Genomic DNA, 17,166 nt, shown 5'->3' on the forward strand with positions numbered 1-17,166 from the left:
GCTCTGTCCCATGCTGCATTAAGTCTACTGAGCATTGAAATTTGGCCAAAGGGTGGAAAGGCTTTATGATCTCCCTTCTCCCACTGGAGAAAAGTCCAGTCCCGTGGGAGGCAGCTACTTGTGCAAGAGCCACGACCATGTGGCTGGGCTGGCCGAGACACCACGTTGGAGCCTGATCCTCCAGGTTTGCAGTACCCTTTGCATTAGCGCAGTCCTGCAGCCACAGCTCTGCCAAGGTGGCTGGCAGCCCTCAGGATGGAGATCAGACAAACCATGGCTTTTTTTTTTTTTTTTAAAGAAAAGAAGGCCAGTTTCTCAGCTGAGAACTGGAATTATTTACTGTTTGCTTTTTTTCCACCCCCCTATGAGTATGGCACAGCAGCCTACCCTGAGGGCAGACAGCAGCTGGTCCCTCAGGGAGGATGTGGGGATGCCTTCTCCTCAGGCTGACAGAGATGAAGTGTTGTAGGACGACTTCTTCAGGGTCTCCAGGAAGAACTGCTCATCTTCCAAGAAATCACGATCCTGAAAATAGAGGAGAAAGGATGGGAGGGGTGCCACAGAGCACCTGGGAAACGGTCCCAGGCTGGGGTGTCACCCAGGGGTGAGGGACAAATCCCAAGCCCTCTCTCACACAGCAAGCATAAGCATGAGGACAGCTACCCAGCCACGGTCCCTGGGAGGGCTTGTCTAGGGCCTCCCACTCAAAGCCCATAAGCTTGCGCTTTGAGTGAGACCCACGGAAAAAGCCTCAGACAACCTGCTTGCCTGGGGAAGGACCCAGCAGGGACACAGAGGGCTGATGGAGAGGGAAGCTAATGGGAGAGGATGGAGACATTAATGAAGGCAGAGTCCAGGAGAGCTGATGTTTCCCACTGAGAGATGGGGTGAGGCGCTACCCCAGCTAGACAAGGACACTATCAGCGAGTCTGAGACAAGTGGTGAGCACTCACTAGTCCTTGCTTCTGGTATCACTCAACCATCTGTAGGTACAGCAGAGAAATGTGGAGCCGTTGCCTGCTGCAAGCCCCCCCCAGCCCAGCACGGATTCATAGCTCAGCAATGATCTTAGAAGACACCCCATGCTCTGGCTGTCAGGCCTGAATCTGGCTTCTTGCAATCCTGCTGTCTCTTGGGTGGTTTGAAATCCCTGTCTGCCCCAATCTTCCTACTGGCTCACCTGTTCAGCCCTGTGCTTCAGCAGCAGCAATTTGGCATAGAGCTCCGACGGGCCTGCCCTGCCCAGGCTGTCCCTGCTACTGCCTGGGTTGTGCCGGGGGAATGCCGTGATGGGAGGTGGAAAGCCTGGAATGAGAGCTTGAGCATGCAGCAACGCTGCCATCAGAAAAACACGGACACACTGGAGCATCCTTGTTTTGCTGTCTACATGCCACTGCAGTGGAGTCCCTCCCAACCTCCTGGAGCAGATGGGCTTTAAGCTACCCACCTTGCCCCTCCCAGCGCCCTGTACCTCATCCTGGCATTGCCCTGGCTTGGAGAGCTCAACTGCACAACCCCTTGTGAGAGTGGAGAGGCCAACGCCAAAACAGCTCTGAGGTTTGTTTATGGGGGAACTAAAACAGCCCCCAGAAATGTCCCAACCCTCCTGAGGAGTGAAATGAGAGCGTGCTTGCTCCATGGCTTGCTCCTTGCCATCAGCAGTGTGCGGGAGCCCTTACACAGCGTGCCGGAGAGGCCCTTGGTGGGGGCGCTGATGTCCTGGGCCGTGGTGGGGTTGTTCGGCAGCTCCTCGCGTAGCTGCTGGAGCTGACTTCTCTGGAGAGCCATGCTCAGCCGCTCCTGCTCTGATCCCAGGAGAAAGGGAGAGAGAGAGAGAGGCCCTTGGTAAATGTTCAGGCCCTCAGCATGGCGGCCCAAGGCTGAGAAAGGAAGATGAAGGGAGGATTGCCTGCTGCAGATGCTGTTCCTGCTGCTTCAGCTGCTCCAGGTGCTGCTGCATGACCTGCAGTCTGGCCTGGTGCTCGGACTCCACCCTGCGGGCTTCCCGCAGTGCTCGCTCTCCTTCCTCACACTTCTGGGATGAGAGCTGCAAGGCAGAGCAGCTGGGGAGGAGGGGGACCGAGACCCTCGCTGACCCGGCGCAGGTGCCGAGGCTCCTTCGTTCACTCCCTTATTCCCCTTTTGAGCTGCCCCAGCTCCACGCTCTCTCTACTGGTACCATCCCAGCAAGAGGTGCCCCTAGGGGGTCTGTGCCTGTCCCCTGCACCTTCCCTGCTGCAAATGCATCAAGTCACACAGGTTTCCACAGGGGATGAGGATGATGCAGCCAATGCCACCATTGTCACCTCCTCTGGTACCTCTGTGTCAACAGGGATCAGAGCTCCCTACCAGGGAGGAATCGCTGTCGTGTGGCACCACTGGGGATGGCAGCACTGTCCCTTGTCCTTAGTCACACACGCACCAGCAGCAAAGCTGGGGTTTCACACCCCCCTGAGGTTGTGGATCCTAAGCCAGGGCTGTCCCAGGCACAGCTGCGCCCCACAGAGCTGCAAGCTGCAGCCTGGTTTCTCCTGCTTACCTTGCTCATGGTTTCGATCTCCTCCACTCGCTGCCGGATGCGCAGCGCGGCCCCGTTCACCTTCTCCTTCTCCAGCCTCAGCTCCTGCCAGGCCTGGTCCAGCAGCTCCCTGTCCCTTGCCAGCTGCTCCTCCTTGGCTTTCAGCTCGCTGCCCCGGATCTTCAGCTCTGCCTGCTCCTAGGGCGAGCAGAGGGGCAAGAGATGCGTTACCTGCCCTGTCCCAGCAGCTATCCCACATCCTCCCTAGCGATGGGAGGAATCTGGCCCCGCTGAGCTCCTGGTGCTAACAGGCTGGGTTTGGGGTGCAGAGCAACACCACCAGGTATTCAAGCAGTGCCCCCATCCACCCTGCCACGGGGACCAAGGCTTGGCGGAGCTGAGGGTGTACAGACACACACGCGCACCTGGAAAGCGATCTCCTCACCACATTGCACACCCTAAAACACGCTCAAGCCACAGCAGTGGAAGTATTCAGCCTCGATGGTTACCTGACTTTGGACATTCACCACAGAGGCAGCAGTGCCTGGTCTGGCTGCCCAAACTCCTCACAGCCAAGGGGGAAGAGACAGCTGTGACTGATGCTAAAAGTCAGCATCTAAAAGAGGCCAAGGGAGCTGCCCTTGGAACGGCTTTTTTTCTCACCACTGGCCCCATATGATGTCTCCATTTTAAACAGCTGAAGCCAGGTCTGAATCTCTGCTTGCAAGCAGGGCCCACCAGGGAGCCCAGCTGCCTGCCCAGCCGTGCTGGACCCTGCAGGCAGGGCTCTGCTGTGGTACCTTGGCGAGGCTCATGATGGTGCCCTCTCTTTGGGAGTCCCTCTGCAGGGCCCAGTCCATGTCACGCTCCAGCCGTTCCTTGCTCAGCTGCTGCCGGGTGTGAAACTCGGCCCACTCGGCCGCCAGCTTCCGGCGCTCCTCCGAGCACTTCTGCATCACCGACTTCTGCTCTTCCAGCAACGCACTCTGGGAGAGCGATACAAGAGAGAGCAAGAGCCCTGAGCCCCGTGGTCACAGGATTTTCTCCTCTGACCTATCTCTGCCACTAAACCCCATTAAGCATCTACAGTCTAGTCAAGTCTGTGGCGCCAGGTGTGAGCCCTACATGGGGAACTCAGGCTTCATGCGCCTCGGCAGCCGGTGTGCACCGTGCACATATGCGGCAGCCTCTTGCACTTGCGTGCCAGATGGTTGGTCTGATCCATGATTCATCAAGTGACCGAGTGTGGGATTGAGGAGGCAGAGGATGGAACGGAGCAGAGGGATGGTCCAGCCCAGCATCTAGCTCTTTCCTCCACCATGCACTGCAGTGCAGCTCTGGTCCGACTCTCGAAACATCCGAATAGTGCCTGGAGATGTCCACGTCTCACCTTTGCCCTCTCCAGCTCTGCCCGCTCCATGGAGAGCTGCTGGGTCATGACTCTCCGTTGCTCCTCCAGTGAGCGCTGCAGCGATTCCACCTTGGATTGCTCTGCTGTTGCCCTCCACCGCTCCTGGGCCCGGAGGCAGAGGGGAGATGGACACAACTCATGGGCTCCAGGTGAGACCCGAGATCTTCAACCTGCCCCATTTCCAGCCTGCCTGCACAAAGGACAGTCCCACATTGGGTGTGGAGCCAGCGCAGGCAGAGGATGCCACACAGGCTCACCTGCTCCAGCAGCCGAGTCTGCTCGCCCAGCCTCGCCTCCATTTTGGCGATAACGTCCTGGAGTCGGCTCCGCTCTTCCTCCATGTCCCTCTGCTGCTGCGACAGCCTGTCCTGGAGCACTGAGGGGAGCGAAGGGCTGGGCCATGAACAGCAGGGACCTGCAGGCTGGTGCAAGCTGCGGGGCATCCATCCCACCCCACCGCACATACACAATGAATCACTGCCACCCTCTCTAGCATCCTCTGTAACACCAAGGGGGGAACCCCTCTGTCCATAGCATGTTCATGGAAAAATCTGTGTGCTTTTGCATTCATCACCTGCTGCACATCCCTGGGAGCACTGTTTTGTAAGGGGGAGACCCCAAGATGGCTCATGACTGCAGCTAGCAGGCAGGGCCTAGCCAACCCGGGCACCGTAGCCGACCCGCCATGGGGGCCCCATCCCTAATGTGGGTGCCTCTCCCTACCCCAGGCGTCCTCAGGACCCTGTGGCTGTTTTGGTGCCAGGAAGGGCAGACCTACCCTTGAGTTGCTTGTCACGCTGCTGGGCCCCCATGGCCAGCTCCTGGGAGGTGGTGTGGTGCGTGGCCTCTACCCGGTGTGAGAGGTTGTGCAGGTCGCTAGAGAACTTCTCCATCTGCTCGATGACGCCATTCAGAGACCTGTGGAGAGGCCACCTATGGGGAACGTGCTTCATCTCGCTGCCCTGAGTCTTTCCCAGTTGCAACAAAGCAGAAACAAGACAAGGGGGGCACTGATGGGTTGGGTTTGGTTTGGTGCTGAGGGCATATTAGTCCTCAAACTGGGGACATCTGTGTGGGTTCCCTACCATCTCCTCAGCAAAAGCTGCGGATGCAAGGGGCAGCAAGTGGGTGGGAGAGACCCACCGCTCCTGCGGTTGGTTCCCCCGGGACAGGGGACACAGAGGCTGGGGCCCAATGCAGGGAGACCACACGGGCCACTGGAACCTGGTGTGCGAAGTGGCGCTGGTCACTGCGTCAATCTCCTGGTCTTTCAGCCGCTTCAGCCGCTGGAGCTGCTCTTCGTGGTCTTTGCGCATCTCCTGGACAGATGTCCTGCGGGACCCAGGGAAAGTTTGTTTCATCTTTCCTTTCCCAGGGCCCCCGAACTTTTGCCTTGGTCCTTTGCTGGGATGGGCCCCACACAGGTGCTGCCTTGTGCCATGCTCACCTCTGCAGCTCCTGCAGGCGCTGCAGCTCCCGTGTGCTCTGCTGCTCCAGCGCCGTCAGCTGCTGCTGGTGCCGCGCCAGCAGCTCTGCCCGCGCCTGCTCCGCGGCCTGGCTCTGCGACACCAGCTGTGCCGCCAGCTGCTCCTTCTCCTGCCGCAGCCGCTCCTCCCGCTGCCTGTAGGTCTCCTCCACCACCTTCACCCAGCTCCTGCCCGGAGAGAGCCCACAAAGGGTCACAGCAAGCGACAAGAGCTGCTTTCATAGCGATACCCAGTGCTCCCCACACAAGGGGCACCAAGGGCTTTAGCGTGCAGATGGGTGCTGTTGTGTGTCTGGGGAAACTGAGGCATGGGGCGATTTGCTCTCTGTGGTCTGAGCCCTGATTTCTCCCACTACCACCCAGGAGGTGCCCTGGTTTAAAGCTTGCTGGCAATAGGACTGGTCTCTCCTCCCTGCCACCCGTGGGACAGCGTGGGTGACCCCCCACTGCAGCTCACCCGTGGGGCTGCTCTCCACCCCACCAGCATCAGCACTAATGTGGCTATGTGCCTGCCTGCCCCAGGGATGGATTTGGGGAGCTCCCCAGGCCTCCTACCCCAGGGAGCACTGGCAGGCCAGTAGGCGAGGACATGGCAGAGAAGGGGAGACGGCCCCATACCTGTGCGCACTCTCAAGGAGATCCAAGTCTTCCTGGTGTCGCTGCTGGAGACTCTCCAGCAACAGTTTCTGCTGCATCCGCTCCAGCTCTAGCGTCCGGACCTGTGGGGCACCCACGGGAGAAGGTCCTTGTGCCATCCTGGGGAGATGTGTCCCCCCATCCAGCCTGGCCTGGGGACAGAGCTCCCAAAGCAGGACTTGGTAGCCTCAGGCACCTCTGCCCAGGGAGGTTTCTCCCCTCTCCCCAGCCATCCCAATGGTGTTTGGAGCAGACATGGCTCCTCTCTTCCCCGTGGGTCCCCTGTCCAGATCCCCGCGACAGGGTCACCTGGCTCTCCAGCTCCGCCATGCGGGCCTGGGCACTGAGCAGTGCTGCCTGACAGCCTGTCCTGTCTTCAGAGAGCTGGGCTATGGGAGCCCCTGGCCCCTTTGTGTGCAGCAAGTCCAGGGCCAGCGGCTCGGCCTGCGGGGTGGAGAGAGAAGACGGAGGCCTTTAGGACCAGCAGCTTTACAGCATGGCCAGCAGACCCCACGGAAACACACGTCCCTCACCTGTGGCTGTGGTGCTGCCGAGAGATGCATCCTGGGGACGACAGCCTGAGGAGGTGCAAGGATACTCTCAGACCTTGGGCTGAGCCTAGCTCTGCAAGAAGTCTCCTTCTAACTGGGGAACGGCCATCCATTCCAAGCTGCTGTGGTCCTTCTTCTCCTGCCCTTCTCCAGCCCAGCCCCACTGCTGAGCCAGGTCCCTTCTACCCTAGTGATGCCCCAGGAGGCCCTACCACAGGCATGCTGAGCTCTTCCTTACTGGGGACAGGTGCAAGGATAAGACCATGAATCCTTTGGGACATCATGTGCACCCTGCCACAGGGGCAGAGTGAGGAGGCCCACCTTGGCTAGAAACAGAGGCTTCAAGGACCAAGCATGAGCTGCCCTCTCTTTCAAAGGCTTTGATTCCCCTTCAATTCCCTAGAAACAACCTTAGAGGATCTTCACCCCAATATCAGGGAAAACGAGCAGAAAGAAAAGTCCTTCCTCAACTGGAGCCTCTGTTTCCTTATTAATATAATATACAAATATGCCTAGGGCATTATGTAAATGCTGCTCAGGTGATGCTCGTGATCACCTCCTTGGTCCTGCACCTCTTGTGGGGAGCACAGGCCCAACATACCCACCTGAGCAAGTGGGCCAGGGCCCGGTGTCTCCTGCTGTTCTGGGAATAAGGCTGTGGGAGCTGAAAATTCAACGTGTCCGTAATTCAGACATGGCAATGGGAACCAGGGAGGAGGCTGAATCCCCTAAGCCACTTCTAGGGGACGTTGAGCTGGTGCACGGGCTCAGCCAGGGCAGGGGTCCTGCCAGCACACGGCACTAATGGGATGAGTGTCTGGCCAGTGGAAGGCAACGAGGGGAGAAAAAGGACAGCAAGGATGGGAGCCCACTCCAGGCCACTTGTTGCTTGGAGAGGGCAAGTCTTTGCAGCCCTCTGGGACTGCAAAGGCTGCGCTGTGGGAGCTTGGAGCAGTGTTTCGGAGCTGCAGTGCACCCCTGGCACGCTATCTCCAAACACCACGAAATAGGGACAGCGGGATCCTGCAGCTCGGCAGCCTGCTCCATCAAAGGCCAGCCAGAGCCTGGGGTAGTCCTTGCATGGCCAAGGGCTGCCCTGTGGCTCCTGCTGGTTTCTTTGAGGAGAGCCTCACTGCCTATTGCTGCCTGGACCCATCTGCCCCATGAAACGCACCCAGGGCACTAGCAGCTCCTGCAGGATCCTCCTTTCTGGACTCCGGTGGGGGAGCTGGGGCTTGTTTCGGCACGCTGAGGTGGGGAACGGGGTACCTGTGTGGGGACAGGCATGCATGAACGATGTACGAGAGTGCCATGACACGGGGAGAGGCACAGGGATGTTTCCTTGCATGTGCCCGCAATCTCCTCAAGCTGGGCATTGCCGTAAGTTTAAAGCTTGGCTTTTCCATCATGGGCAGAAAGGGAAGAGCCACTCAAAAGCACCAGTGCTTCGAAGCTGCCTTCCCTCTCCGTTACGGAGGTGCCAAGCCAACGCGGTCACTGCTGGCTACCCACTCTCCCCGTTCCCTATCTCACCCACGTGGTTGCTTTCACAGGAAAGCTCTCCCATGGAGAACATCCAAAACGCAAGGAAGGCCTTACCTGGAGCCGCCTACGCTCGCTGCTGTGTCCTGCGGAGCGGCTGCCTGTGACGGTGCGCCTGCGAGGGCGGCTGGCTGGCTGCAAGAAAAGAACCTCGTATGTGGAAGAGCCATGGAGGTGATGAGCAACAAGGTCTTTTCCCCAACACCTGCTGCTCCTTGCAGGGCATCAGCCTCTGTCCCACTGAGCTGTGGCAGGATTTGCCCATTTGGCTGCAGATGGAGCAAAGACACCCCAAAGACACATGGGGTGTCTTTGCTTCATGCTGTGCATTCCTCCCTGCTGCAGCCCGCTGTTTCCCCCGGGCAGCGCCAGCCTCAGCTCACACACTCCCTGCCTGAAACACAAGTCTGGGATTGTGTCTTTTCATCCGCAAATTGCCTTTGAGTCCCAGCTGCATGGCACAAGCCTGACTCTGTGCATGTGTAAGCCCAGACTGGGAGGAGGTGGGTTGCCTGCGACTAAGAGAAATAAAGGGGAAGGTGAGGCAGGGACATGAAGGGCGGTGGGAGCCCCAGTGGAGGAGCTGATCTGAGGCAGCCGCATGGCTCCCCAGGCAGCGTGTGCAAGCTCTGCCGCAGCTGGGATGAAGGCCTGGAGGCGTGATGGACCCCCAGCTGAATCAGCCGGGACAAAGTCCCACATTCTTACCCCAATAGGAGACAAAACAGTGCTTAAAATTAGTTCCTTAAGTCGGAGTTCAGGTTTTCTGAGGGATCCTCAGCAGCCCTCTGCAGAGCAGACAGGAGCAGCCATCAACATGCCTTTACCTAGTGGCCAAGCGGGGATCCAGCCCTTCGCCCGGGGTCCCCGAGGGCTCAGCACCTCTCTCCTGCGCCTTCGCCTGCACTCGGGCTTTCTTGCGAGACAGGGCAGCGCTCAGCCAGCTGTCCTCGTCTGGCGGGTCGGGTTTGGCCGCGGGCTCCTCCGCGGCCAGGAGCTGGCTGGTGGGGTCGGGCCGCCTGGCTGCAGCGGGGCTTGGGCAGCTCCCCGTGGCACTGGCCTGAGCTGGAGACGGAGGGTCCGAATCCAGAAAATCCTCATCTTTCAAGCCCAGCCAGTCACCGCCAGCCCTGCTGCCCCGCGCGGGGCTCCTGTCTGCTGGAGGAGGAGAGGGTTTGGCGCGGGGGTCCGGCTTCGATTCACCGCTGCTCTCAGCCGAAAACCTGCTGCGGCGAGAGGGAGTCACAAACCCGCCTGAGAGGGGACATCCCGGCTTAGAGGCGGCACAGCCGGCGGTCAGACGGACAGACGGACACACAGCGCGGTACCTCGCAGGCTGCCTCCGCGCCGGCCGGCCCTCAGGCGCCGAGGCCACCGTGGGCTGGTACGCCCCAAAGATGAAATCCTCCTCGTCCCAAGGCTCTTCCTTCTCTGCTCAGACATGTGGCCTCAAGTCAACATGCTGCAAAGATACCGGCCCTCCTCCTCCTCCCCTGTGATTCCCACCGGGATCACGGCCGCTGGGGAAACGCTGCTGGAAACATCTTCCCCGGCAAGCTTCAAGCAAGGTGCCTTCCTGGCACGGCTGGGAAAAGCGGCTTCATCGGGAATGGGCCCATGTTCAAAGGCAACTGGGTTACCGAGCACCTCACCCTCCTGCGCCAATGCTGGCACCTCCGCAGGCCTTCCCCGCGTCCCCGGCTGGGCTCACCTGGCTGCTTTTGGTATTTTGGATCCAGCTTGAACTCCCTGTGCTCTCCCACGCCCGGCCGCTCCAGGGCTTTGGCCACGGGGCCTCGTCCCAGTAACTCGTCCAGCTTGGAGCGGGCTGGACGGAGCTCGTCCCTGCAGGGGACACAGCCGTGAGGGTGTTTCTCGACACACAGCCTTGCCAGGGCATTCCTGCTCTTCCGTACAAAATGAGGCTGCTCTTGCCACTTTTTGTGTGATTTCTTTTTTTTTTTTTTTTTTTTAAATTAAGCCCTCCGTTTCTAGCATGCCAATTGCTAAGAAAACCAGCCGTGACCCCTTGCAGCGCGGCCGAGTCCGCAGACAGGCAGCGCGAAGCTGCAGCGACGAGGTGCAGCGTGGCCGCAGCACAACTAACCAGACCTTGAGCTCCCCAAGGAAGGGCCCCATCTTTTGACCCTGTATTTGCACAGCACCAGGCACAGCAGCTCCTGCTGCTTCTCCCACAGGAGAAGCCTTAAATTCCTCCAGGACCCTGCACCCTCTTTCCAGTGGCTGCCCCGCATGGCCGTATCACGCACATCCCCCTGCTTTGCTCCTGTTGCCTTTTTGCTGCCCAGCAATGCCTTACTTTTCTCCCTTCCTCCCTTGCTTTGGGTCTCCTTTTGGGCTATTGCCGAATCCCAGCGCGTCCATCAGCTCATCGCCATCGTCCTCAAACACGAGCTCCTCCCTTCTGCGGACAGGGGCCGCGGCGTGCCGGGGCGGCTGGGGTGGGGGAGGCTCTGCGGATGGGATCACGCACAGGAGCAGTAGGTTACATCAGTTTTTACTTTAACAAGAGCTCATAGCAGCCCTGCCTGCCCTTTTCTCTCAGGACCGTTTACACAGTCACTTTCAAACAGGGCTTTTTGGTGCTCAAATCCCCTGGGAAGTGACAAAGCAGCAAGGCTCTACTTCCCGGGCTGCGGCCGCGCGCACACTGCTGGGATGTTGCTGGGTGTCACCATCACCAGGGTTTCCAGCTCTGGCAAATGCCAGGAGCTTTGTAGCCCTGCAAGTTTCTAATCAGTGAATTCCTGCCCTCCAAAAGTCCCCACTCCCTCAATGCACCTTAGTCCTTGCCCTAACCCAGCAGCTGCTTCTTGTGTCCATCTCTGCAGCAGACTGGACTTACTGGGGTGGGGGGTGCTCAGGGGGACTCTCAGTCCCTTCCCGTTAGTGTCCCAGCTGCAGGGACAAGGGGGCCAGGTGCTTGCAACAGCCACAGAGCAGCTGGATCTAACCTGGAGATGCACCAGCTGGGCTTTGGTGGGAACTGGCAATGCTCTTAGCCATCCCAACCCTTACCCAGCAAACTTGTCCTCATTCGGTACTGTGCAAACAGGCTGGGTGAAGTCAAAGGTAAGATTTGACCTTTCCCAGAAGCCAAGGTCACTTCTGTAACCTGTAGCACACTGGAAGTATCAAGCATACAGTGAGCTGCTTGACAATTAACCCCGCTACACAGGGGTGGCTTTATAAACATTCATACTGGTTAATAAGAGACAGGACTAGCTGGCTTTCAGTTGAACTGGTTGGACGTCACCCAAACTAATCTCGGCTCCTCATTCGTTAAATACAAATGGGATGCAGAGCATCCCTACTTACCTTTCTCTTTGCTCAGTTCTATTTTTTTCACAGGGCTATTTTCAGTGCTGGATAGGGCTGGCTTCTTGGGAGCGTTTTGTTCCTCATCAGATAGAAGTCCTGCCAAAGGATCATCTAAATCTAGGAATTAGCCCATAGGGGAAAGAAAGGAGAATTAAAAAAGAAAACAAACAAACAGAAGAACCTCAAACCAAACACATAATTTAGAAGACCTCCTGTTCTGCACTAAGCCAAGCACTAAAGCACTAACCCCATCACGCGCCCATGGGGACTCTGGGGACCAGATCTGCCTCGCTCAGAGCGGCGACGAGAGGGAAACCAACCCCAGTGCTTGCGCTTGTGCCCAAACTCCGCGGGGCAGCCGGGTTGAGACCTGGGTCCTCTGGGCACTGCCAGGCATGTGTTGCAATGTGGCCTCAGGTGTAACTGTGACCTCAGCATCCCTACTGAGGTCTTCCAGGTGTTCCCAAAATCCCTCTTTGCTGCAGGGCTGCTGCCTTTAATGCCACGAAGGTGGGTTCTGCAGGGATCTAGGATGCCCTCCAGTCTCCCTGAACTTCATACGCTCAAAAGTTACGTTTCTGTGGGATTAGATTTGAACTAGCGTTGCAGGGGTGAATGACACTGCATCTCATTAACCATCCAAACCTTCAGCCAATGCGAGAGGCAAGTTGCAGGCAAACAGCAAGGCCAGAGTCCGCAGCTGCCCCAGGCGTCTGCTGGCAGACCCAGAGCGAGAGCCTACCTTCAAAGTCAAATTTCTTGTACTGCCGGGTAGCAGGGGGAGATGAGAGCGGCTTCTTTTCCATTGCAGGTGCAGACTCCCCTGGAAAGAGAGGCCATGCTCAGAGACAGAGTTGCCCCTGTCCCCTCCCCAGCCAACAGCTGCTTCCCTCCCAGGCACCCCTGGCAAGCATGTGCTGTGGCACAAAGTCCCCCCGAGGTCCCAGGGGCTGCAGGTCTCTCTGCAGGGGCCTCTTTGCAAGCAGGAAAGGAGAAGAGGGCATCAGGGAGAGCAGGACGGGCTGAGGAGTGGCTTATCTTAAATGCAACCCCTCTGGGTCTCCTTCCACCCGCACCCGGCAGATCTCACTAGAAACACTTTGCACAGCATCGGGAATGGCGCAAGGGTGTTGGGTGGGAGGCAGCCGCGTGGCTGCGGGCGCTACCGTGTCGGTGACGTTGTCACATCATGCCAAGAGGCCGGGCGAGGGATCCCCCAGGGACGAGGATTCAAGCACTGGGCACCACACACAGCCAGAATAAAACTCTGTGTTTGCAATAGCCCCAAAAGAGATCAGGGAAAGGATTTTAGGGAACAAAACCACTTTTTGCTCCCTATCTCAGAGGAAAACATCTCATGCACCTTTGCAGGCAGGCTGGGAGAAGAGGAGCAGAATCTTCTTTTTACCTTTCTCAGGAGTTTGCAGCTTCCCTACAGTTTTTACTGCTCCTCCCGCAGGGTCGCGTTTCTCAGAGCCTTTCACAGTCGTTTTCCCTGGCCCCGAACTGGGTTTTGATATTCCCAGGAGATCCGCTTCCATGTCATCCATGTCCTGGAAAGCAGCAGGATGCGGATGGGAGCAGGGTGGATGCTGCCACCGCCCCAGGGCTGCTTCCCGGCCGGCACATCGCTGCCTGCCCCGACCTGCGTTCGCGGAGCTTGGCTCCACGGGGAAGGCTTTCCAAGAGGCCGCTGAGCTGGTCTGCCTGTCGCGCCTGCCCGTGGTGCGCCCGGGGCTGAGGTGACGGGTATTTGGGCGCTTACCTTCAGGGTTTGCAGCACAGCCTGCGGGTCGGCATCTGAGACATCGGATCCCTGTGTGCCAGGGAGGCAAGAGATCAGATGGACGGGCGGACAGGCTTTGGGGACACCTCGCCCCAGGGGCGTTCACTAGCACCTTCCCTTGGCTTCGCTCCATCCCATCTGGGGCACCCGGAAGCCCTTCTCCCACCATCCACCCACTCCCCGTCCCATCTTCCCAGCCAGAGGTCACTTCTTCAGCCAAACTTCAAGGTTCATCCCTGCTGTCCCACTGCTGACTTTGATGGAGTGACGCCAGGGGCAAGCTGGGCCTAGTGAGGTCACTGGGACACCCAGGGCCCCCCCCCAAAATTCAAGCTCACCTCCGCAGCTTCGATGTCCTCGGCAGGGAGTTTGCTGAAGAAATCGTCCTCCAGGAGGGACCTGTGACATGAGCCCAGGGTTGGGAACGCCGCACTGGCGCTTGGCAAGGTGCAGGGAGACACCAGCCATGGGCAGGACTTGCTGCACACCACCCTGGGGACACTGGTCACCCACAGCTGATGGGACAGCCAGGCCAGGCGGGGCAGGGGGACCACACAGCCACCCTGCAGCAGCCGTGTCACACAACATGGGAACATGCACCCACCTGACAGGGCTAAAATAGCATTAGAAAAACTGACGCTAGGGCTGGGACTGTTACATTTAAGCAAACAACCATTAGAAAGGCGATTTACAGAAGACAATGCAGGGCCGGGGAACGCCCGACTCCTGCTGGAAAGCTGCAGGCCACGGACGGGGCAGGGCAGAAGGTCTTACGGAGCACAGACAGATCTCCGAACAAGAGGGACGTGTTTGAGAGCTACTCACTTCTTGCTGGCCGGGGAGCCGGTGCCCCTGGCTCTCCCACCGCTGCCCCCGGCCGGCTGGGAAGCTCTGGCAGATTTAACAGGGGTTTCATCTGGAAACAAGGCAGGGAGAGATTAAGATGCTGGACACAGGCATATCCCTGACCTAGGCACTCCAAAGCGGGATTCGCTGTCTCCTTACAGGCCCCAGGGGCTTTTAATTGGAGATGAACCTCGTTCTGCCTCCCCAACCCGCTGTCCGACCTGCTCAAAGGCCTCTCGGATGCTGGGGACGCTGCTCCCCGCTCTGCTCCCTGCTTCGTCCCCCCTCGCTACGGGAGGCCGTTTCCGGCTGACCGGGCTGTTTGTCCTGCCCATCCCGCGGCGATACGACAGCCCAGAGCAAAAGCCCTGTGCTGGGAGAAGGAGACCGAGGGCTGTGCGCCGCAGGGCTGCCGAAGCAGCACCTCCTGCTCCCGGGCAGGGAGCTACAGGGCACAAGGACGCTGCCCCGTCAGCTGCAGGGAAGGTGCGTTTTACCGTCGTATCCGAGGAGGTCGCCCAGCACGTCGTCGATGGAGCCTGGAACGAGACAGAGCGAAGGTGCTGGAGCAGGCGAGTTCACCGGGCAAGGGCAGAAAAGCCTCCAGTTCGGCTCCGGCTTGCTCTTCTGAAAGCTCCCAAGTACAAGGTTTGGTCTGCAGCATCGTTAGTGCAAAGGGAGCTTCCTTCAGCTTCAGCAGGACTGGGACTTGGGCCAGTGTTTTGTGGACAAAAGATTTGGCTTCACTTAGCTAGAAACGGGCTCTCTTCCTCATCGAGTGCGCAAGCTGCTTTACACTCACGTCAGCTGCTGGCCACAAGCAGCACTTGAGACGACCTGCGAGCTCTGATGGCGCAGCATCGCGGAGCCCCTGGGCCCCCCCAAAAGCTCTGCTGCAGCATGAGGGGCTGCAAGCGGCTGACAGCCTCTAAGCAAGGCACCAGGGTGGGGGGAAAAACTGAAACGGGTACGTTTATGTTCTCCCCTGGATTTGGGAAAGTCCCCAAGACAGGAGGACCCTGATAAGCAGATCTGCTGGATCTGGGAGGCAGGTGAGCAGCACCAGGCGAGGAGCGACGTGATGAACTCAACAGCAGCATTGAGCCAAGGGTCTTGTAGCATTTTGGGAGCTGGGATTGCGCCGACCCCTGCGTCCCCCCCCTCCCCGTGCTCCCAGCAGATCCGAGCGCTCAGGGGCAGCGTCAGGAAGAGCGCGCAAGGGCACGTACCTCTTAAACCTTTCCCGGATTTTGCAGCCTACGGAGAAAGACAAATTCCCTCGTTACAAAGCGAAGGGGGCCTGCCCTGGACTTTCTCAAAACTGTCTTTTCTGCATGGGGCGGTGGGGTACCGCCTGGCCCAGGCAAGGAGGCTCTGCCCCAATGAGCCCCCTTGCCGGGGGGGACACGTCACTGTCCCTCTGCAAAGCTGGAGACGGGCTGCCCTGGAGCATCCCCTGAGCACCGGCAAAGCCTCCTCCTCCCCGCACGCAAAACCCAAGGGAAACACAGAGATGGGTGCAACTTTTGGGAGGCCGGTTAGCACAACCCCTCGTGGCCACCAACTAGGCAGAAGCCTCCAGCCCCAAAGACATCTCCCACCTCTGGAAAAAAACGTCCCAGAGCAACCAATCTGGATTTCCCAAGCCTCCTGCCTGCCGCACTCACCATCAGAGGGCTCCCGGCCTTGCCCCGCTCCGGGGGGGAGTTCGGCACTCGCGGCGCGGCGCAGGGGTTAACGCCGCTGCTCCCCTTCGCGGGAACCTCCTACTCGCCGGAGAGGAAGGTTTCCCCATTCGCTGTTACAGCTGGCAGCGCCTCTGTTGAAAAGATTTCCCTTTCCTGTCCAGGCGCGGTGCTGCACCGGCCTCTCGCCGAGCCACAAAACAAGGCACCTTCCGAGTCTTAAAAAAAAAAAAACCCCTTCCTGTTCCCCCAAACGGCCTTGAGCTCCAGCAGCGATTCACAAGGGGAGGCCGAGGAACCGATCTGCAGAGTAACCCGAGAGGGGCCAGTACCCCCTGCCCTGGCCACGGGCTGACCGCAGGGCCGAGCCCGAGGGGTCGCTCCCGCTCCGCCCCAGCCGCCTGGCAAACGGCCCTCCGGGGCCGGGACCCGCGGAGGACCCCAAACCAGCGGACGGCAGCTGCCCCGGGGACGAGAGGCACGGTGAGAAGCAGGATGAAAGCAGCCCCCACTTTCTGACCGGCTCCCGGCTGCCAGGGCCTCCCCGTCCCCCTCCCCGGCTCTGGTACCCGCTCCCTGCTTCTGCGTTGCCATGGCGCCTGCCCGGCCTGCCGCATCCCTGACTGCGGCATCCCAGACCCGTGCTCCTGCCATCCCTGACCAGCGTCCACGGTATCCCCGGCCCATGCCCGCAGCAGCCTCGGGCACCCGCCGCAGCTCTCACCGCTGCTCAGCCTGCCGGCCAGGCCCTTCCCTGCGCAGAGCCCTGGGAAACGCAGTCTCCGAGCTGGCCTGGAGGGAGGGATGGGAACTACGGCTCCCAGCAGCGGCCGGTCCCCGATGGGAACGGGCACCTCTGCTGCTCCTGCCACAGGGCTTCCGCTTTATCCAGGAGTTTCCGGAAGCTGGGAAGGAAGGAGGTGGCTCAACAACTGTGAAATGCAGCTGGAAATCTACAGTGCCACTTCACAGGCTCTGAGGGCTGCGGTGCAGCTAGGGAAGCCAAGATGTGGATTAGCAGCCGAGGCAGACGGGAACACAGCCTCCAGCTCATGCCAGCTGCCCCAGAAACCACTTTATATGCATGGTTTTCCCCAACAGGCTGCAGGCAGCTTCTGATGCCTGAAGGCAGCACAAGGGTTTGGGGCTTGGGCTTTCCCTGCCACCTGAAACGCCCCACCAGAGGCGGCCAATGAGGCTGCGAGGGCCAAACCCGGCTTCGGCACAAGTCATCAGCCAGCCCCCCGCCAAGCTACCACTGCTGGCCTCAGCTTGAGGTCATGCCAGCCATGTCTCCTGGTTTGACTGATAAAAAGAGAGCAATTGCATGCTGTGACTCATTCTCAAGACATGCAGAAACCAG

At 59.3% G+C, this 17,166-nt stretch overlaps 1 protein-coding gene across 12 annotated transcripts; it reads right to left on the minus strand.

The window, feature by feature from the left end:
* Positions 1 to 44: 44 nt before the first annotated feature.
* FBF1 (Fas binding factor 1) lies at positions 45 to 16,979 on the minus strand. 12 transcript variants are annotated; one of them, XM_068914130.1, is made up of 31 exons: positions 16,528 to 16,979; positions 15,786 to 15,937; positions 15,348 to 15,375; positions 14,616 to 14,657; positions 14,098 to 14,188; positions 13,611 to 13,671; positions 13,252 to 13,302; positions 12,895 to 13,039; positions 12,229 to 12,309; positions 11,484 to 11,603; positions 10,465 to 10,618; positions 9,856 to 9,989; positions 9,473 to 9,575; positions 8,972 to 9,370; positions 8,202 to 8,279; positions 7,777 to 7,871; positions 7,208 to 7,266; positions 6,585 to 6,629; positions 6,361 to 6,495; positions 6,034 to 6,134; positions 5,377 to 5,583; positions 5,154 to 5,261; positions 4,708 to 4,847; positions 4,187 to 4,305; positions 3,909 to 4,031; positions 3,319 to 3,504; positions 2,540 to 2,716; positions 1,910 to 2,047; positions 1,680 to 1,800; positions 1,181 to 1,305; positions 45 to 525 (listed from the first exon to the last, which is right to left on the minus strand). In XM_068914130.1, the coding sequence occupies exons 2-31, from the start codon at positions 15,786 to 15,788 to the stop codon at positions 442 to 444; spliced, it is 3,453 nt and encodes a 1,150-aa protein (XP_068770231.1). In that variant the 5' UTR covers positions 15,789 to 15,937; positions 16,528 to 16,979; the 3' UTR covers positions 45 to 441. The 12 variants fall into 12 exon arrangements, 10 of the variants coding, with proteins under 10 accessions (XP_068770231.1, XP_068770234.1, XP_068770233.1 ...); XM_068914133.1 differs by having other exon boundaries at positions 49 to 525; positions 8,972 to 9,367; positions 15,786 to 16,021; positions 16,528 to 16,704; XM_068914132.1 differs by having other exon boundaries at positions 295 to 525; positions 8,972 to 9,367.
* Between the last annotated feature and the right edge of the window lie 187 nt (positions 16,980 to 17,166).

The sequence above is a fragment of the Struthio camelus genome, chromosome 19 (assembly GCF_040807025.1).
Source record: "Struthio camelus isolate bStrCam1 chromosome 19, bStrCam1.hap1, whole genome shotgun sequence".
NCBI classification, from domain to species: Eukaryota; Metazoa; Chordata; class Aves; order Struthioniformes; family Struthionidae; genus Struthio; species Struthio camelus.